Source organism: Grammomys surdaster, unplaced genomic scaffold (assembly GCF_004785775.1).
Source record: "Grammomys surdaster isolate TR1022 unplaced genomic scaffold, NIH_TR_1.0 125603, whole genome shotgun sequence".
Classification (NCBI taxonomy): Eukaryota; Metazoa; Chordata; class Mammalia; order Rodentia; family Muridae; genus Grammomys; species Grammomys surdaster.
The window spans coordinates 301,861-307,338 of NW_021620446.1; the positions used below are offsets into that span (position 1 = coordinate 301,861).

The 5,478-nt window shown below is 49.9% G+C and overlaps 1 protein-coding gene across 1 annotated transcript; it reads right to left on the reverse strand.

Moving 5' to 3' along the window:
* Positions 1-856: 856 nt before the first annotated feature.
* Positions 857-2,054, reverse strand: LOC114638467 (interferon-induced transmembrane protein 3). The gene is made up of 2 exons (XM_028786906.1): positions 1,666-2,054; positions 857-1,161 (listed from the first exon to the last, which is right to left on the reverse strand). Exons 1-2 carry the CDS (start codon positions 1,912-1,914, stop codon positions 1,003-1,005), a joined length of 408 nt encoding a protein of 135 aa, XP_028642739.1. The 5' UTR covers positions 1,915-2,054; the 3' UTR covers positions 857-1,002.
* Positions 2,055-5,478: the final 3,424 nt, after the last annotated feature.

A 5,478-nucleotide genomic window follows, 5' to 3' on the forward strand; every position in this document is an offset into this window, starting at 1 on the left:
ACATTAAAACCCACCACAATGATTTAGGAGGACAAACGGAGTCCCATAGACACAGGGAGAAGACCCAGACAACTCTTGAGGTGCTTGCCTCTGGGAACCAGAAATAAGTAACCTTAGAAAGGCACCTGTGAGATGCATGACTGGCCCACCAGCACCAACAGAGACATACAGTGCTCATCCAGCCCCAGGAGACTCATAAATTCAATGCACCTAAGTGAAGTGGAAAGGTGGGTACTAGAACAGCCTCGACCGGAGAAGTGAGTCCTTCATACCCTGGCAGAAGAGGACGTGATTGGCGCTCTCCCTTACCAGATAGGATGGGGGACCAGGGTAGGTGGGGGGCTGGGGGGGGGAGCGGAAGCCTCACACGGTCACCTGGCCACCGGATCTGCAGAATCCCAGCAGGGGGCGCCAGGGCATCGACTTTGAGCCTTTTTAAGGTCATTCCAGGCTCCAGGGCAACAAGGAATGAACTGCAACGCTGCTGTGAGACCAGCAGGGGACACCAGGCCCCCACCACAGCACCCTGAAAATCCTGGACAGGATCAGCCCAGGGTTCCACGGAAAGCACGCATGGAACTTGTGACACCATCTTGTCTGGGTCAGAGTATTCTTCCTGAAGAACAAGGACCCAGGCCTGGTCCTCCACTTCTGAACTGGAATGGATGCCCTGGGAATATGGGGCCAAGGTCAGATGAAGCTTGAATTCTTCCTGCCTGGAGCAGCCAAATACCATCCAGGACTTTGGTCAGTAAATGTCCAGAGTAGGTCAGAAACTACTACCAAATTGAGGATAACTTACATGCCCACCTCAGAGCAAGGAAGAGCGAGGGGTGGAATGAATAAAAGCAAAGGATGGAGGCTATCAAGTGTACTTTATTGAATCCATGTGGATAGATAGATGAGTGTTACACCTGCGTGTGGGGAGGGCCAAGGGGCAAGAAGGGATGCTGCTGAGGATGGTGAGCTCTCAGGACCAGAAGCCAGAATTCTCTATGAAGTCTAATAACGACCAGAGTTAAGGACAATGACGACGACAGCAACGATAGTGATAACAACCATGAGGATGCTGAGGACCAGGGAGCTGATGTTCAGGCACTTGGCGGTGGAGGCGTAGGCCTGGGCCCCGGTCACGTCGCCCACCATCTTCCGGTCCCTGGACTGAAGGAAATCAGATAGATGATCAGTGGCCCTGGAGCTGACAGGTAGATGGTTTGACAGTTTCCCTGACATTCTCCCTGTGGACTGCATCTCCCCGACTTAGGTCAGGAACATTTTACACATTCTGATCATTCAGGAGACCTTAGCACTTGTTGTTCACCCCACTATGGATTATTGTTCCCCACGAATCTCCTGAACACTTTCCACACAGGCTAGCATCCTAGTCTGTAAGGTGAGGGGGCACTATAGGCATTCCTCTAGACTGCATTGAAAGAGTCTGACTCCAGAATCCCCAGGCAGCCTCACCTTGTGTCTGCCCCAGAGAGTCTTTAAGCCAACACACACACACACACACACACACACACCACCACCACCACAAAAGAAAGAATGCACACAAACTTCTTTTAAACAAAGCCCCCCCCCCCAGTGCCATCCGAGTAGATGGAGAACTTCAGGCTCACACACACCTTCTTACACCATCACTCCCCCCTCTTGCACACTCACCTTCACAGAGTAGGCATAGGCAATGAAGCCCAGGCAGCAGAAGTTCATGAAGAGTGTATTGAACAGGGACCAGACCACATGGTCAGGCACAGAGACCTCTCTGGGCATGTTGATCACAGTAGTTCTGACAGAAGCCGATCCGTGGGGTGCCCCCATCTCAGACACCTCATATTCTTCCTTGATCCTTTCGTAGTTTGGGGGTTGTCCCCCACTGGCAGCGGTAATGAAGGCTTGAGAAGTGTGGTTCATGGTGCTGAGAAGAAGCAGCAGTGAAGGGCAAATGATGGAGAGCCTGTGGGTCTGCCCTTTCCCCAGCAGTTTCGGTTTCTCAGAAGTTTCCTTTTCCTGAATTTTGGCTTAATGAAACTGGTCTGGGTTCTGAGAGGCGGGGATCTAAAAAAGCCTGCGGATCAAATTACTCCGGGGCAGGATGTCAGGAAGGATTGTGAATGGGAACTTCCCAGCCAGGAACTCCAGTCAGGACTTGTCCCAAGGCCCAAACCTCAGTGTTTATGAGGAGGGGGTCCTGGAGTCTACCAAGCTCAGGCTAACAGCTGCAGACCCTCACTGTCCCTTACCAAGGTCCCAGCCAGGCCCCAAAGATCACTCCATTCTCTCAGCAATAAAGAGTGCTCAGGCCGGGCAGTGGTGATGCACGCCTTTAATCCCAGCACTTGGGAGGCAGAGGCAGGCAGATTTCTGAGTTCGAGGCCAGCCTGGTCTACAGAGTGGGTTCCAGGACAGCCAGGACTATACAGAGAAACCCTGTCTTGAAAAACAAAACAAAACAAAAAAAAAAAAAAAAAGAAAGAAAGTAAGAAAGAAAAAGAGAGCCCAGAGAGCCCACTGTGAAGGCCAGTTCTACTGGCTTCGGTTCAGATAAACGGTGGGTGAACGGTACTTCTTGTTGTGTTTTATAAAAGATAAGGAGAGAGAAGGAACATCGTTGATGGATGTGCAATCACATGTTGGGGAGGGGGGTGCTTCTGAGTGTCCATGCTGAGGCATCCCTTCCCCTTGAGGGACCAGCCACACGACAATGGTATAGTAGAGAATAGAGTTTATTCAGGGCATGGGGAGGGGAGCTGAGAAGGTAGTAGAGACAGAAAGGCAGAGAGAGTAGAAGAGTAGAGGCCGACCATGAGAGAGAAGGGGAGGGGAATGGGAAGAGAGGGGAGGAGCAGAAGGGAGAGGACAGAGCTAGAGAAAGAAGTCAAGAAAGAGCAGAGGGGCAAGCAGCCCCTTTTATAGTGAGTCAGGCATACCTGGCTGTTGCCAGGTAACTGTGGGGCAGATCCTAGACAAAATGCTAACATTTTGTCTCTTTTTGAAGAGACCTAGTGCTCTAAGAGTGATCAATTACTGGACTTTGGTATTAGAACGAAATGGTCTTAGGTCACTTGGCTAAGGCCTCATGGTCCTGGGCTGGCATGTTTGTGCTACGCCAACTCTTTCCCTCCTGCTCTATCATAAGTTATTAGTGCTATTGAATGGTCACAGAGGACCTTCGTCATGCCAGAGGAGCTTTCTCAAACACATGGTGAGGTGAGGACTGTGCCCAGGAAAGCCGCTCCTGATCCTACTGACGGATTCAGTCTAGTGTCCTTCCCTGATAACAGGGAGGCCTGGTCTGGCTTCTCTTGTTAGGAGTTGAATCCACTTTCTATCTTGGTGGCACTGTAAGGACCAGGCTACTAGACCTCCTTCAAGGTACCCTGCAGCACCCACCCTTCCTAGAGCTCTGAGTCTTGGGGGCTGGAGCTTCTCCAGTTTCCAGGTTCTACTCATTTCATTATCTTTCTTGAGTTTTTCACAGGGACATCAGCGCCTCCTACAGACAGCCCTGTTTGCAATCCTATCAGCTAGTGCTGTTTTAGTCAACATCTCTGAAAAAGTCTGCCTGTGGGAAAGTAGATAGAGTGGTTCCCATGGATATACTTACCTGGCAGAGGCTCCTGCCAGGCCTCAGGCCTCAGGCCTCAGGCCTCAGGCCTCGGGGGTACCGTGTAACCGAGCAGAACTTTGTTCTGGCGAAGGGAACTCTGATTGGAGCCTGAAAGTGGTGGTTTCTGTTGGATTCTGATGTTATTTCTTTGTATTCTGTGGAATACCTTGCTAAGGCGTACTTCACACTGCTCTCCACACATCCTCCTCAGCAGAATGGGAGATAAAATGATATGGATAATCCTGGAGCTCGTAAATGATAGCAAGTGTTATACTGTGGTCACAACACACTCTGGTTTCAGCAATGTTGGATCTTGGCATAACTTTTTAAATAGTTAGCAATATTTAATTTCACCCATAGCTCTGTTTACTATGGTCTCATAATATTCCTAAAGGCAAATACATTTGTTCCAGGTCAGAGACCAGCTTCTCTGTTGTCCTCTCAGGAGGAGACATTGTTTGTTTACTCTCTAGCATTAGATAGGGAACAACCTAGAGTCTTCCCCTGCCTGGCTGACCACTTGACCTCACCCTGCAGGCCACCAACACAATGGGAAGTTATAACAGCTTCCGTTGTTCCTGCTCCAGTTACACATTTGGTGAGTGGGAGGCGAGCATAGGGAATCTTCATGGCTGAGCAGCCCCCTCTGGGCTCACTCAAGGATTGCTGTAAACACTAGGCAGATTGAGTTGCAGAGGTTCCACTGCAAACAAATGGTTAGGATGGTGTTTGTTCGGAGATCATGGCCTGGCTCCTGGGTCTACCAGTGCCTAACATGTCTGAGGTTTCCGTGCCCTCAGGATAGCTGCCCACACATTGCTCATACGAAACACTAGGAAGGACCGCAGTGTGGCCATAGGTTCTGTGACGTCCTCCTGAAGTCTCTGCCTTCGTTCAGTCATAGGCCTGGAGCTAAGGATGAGCACTCTCAAGTTCAGCCCAGGGCAGTGAGTTTTAGTAGAAATTCTACCATGAGTCCTTCTCAAAAACTCTTGTTCCTTCCTGGTGCAATCTAAAAAGGTCTTGATTTCTCCCTAGGACTTGGTCTGGCTGAGCCACTCACTCCCCTCTAGTAAGACAGCAGCTTTCCCAGTGGGATCCTGTCTCCACTGCTATTAGGGTCTCTGTCTTCTTAAGACAGGCTCAGCTTCCCAAGACAGTAAAAGGAACTAACACTGCTTCAGAAGCCTGGACTTGGGAAAGAGGGCATCTCTAACACTACTCAGCCTCACAAGATGAGTTTTTGGGCCTTACATTATCTCAGGCCCCAGGACTAGAACCCTTATACCAACACAGGGAGACAGGAGAACCCGGGGGCTCCAAAGACTTGTAATCTTAGAAGATCAAGCTTACTCCCAACGAAATATTGCTGAACAGGTCCACTTCCCCCATATCCTAATAACTTTTCTCTTTCACTACCTCTGCTGAGGTGGTGGGCTAGACTAGAGATGGAACCCTTATTAAAAGTAGGTTGCAAAAAATGTATGCCCCCAGGTGCATTTTGAGAACAGACTAATGGTGAAGAATGCCAAGGCCCCTTGAAATCTGACCCTCCCCATTTCAGGATCTGAGGACCCTCAGATCGATAATATGCTGGATCAGCCATGGCACCTAGCATTGAAGTGTCTGTGTTCACTTCCCAATGCCCACTCCTGACCTGAAATAAACCTGTGAGATGTGTGTGAGAAGGGAGGGGTCAGAATCCAAGCTGAAGGCCACCATAGAGATCTTGGACACAGCTTGTCTGGGTCAAGGTTTTTTCCTCCTAAAAATGAAGGACCCTGGGCTGGTCCTCTATCCCTGGACTTGAAACTCACTAGTGCATGGTTCTGCACTCTTCCTGTATACTCTAGGGACATGGAGCTGGA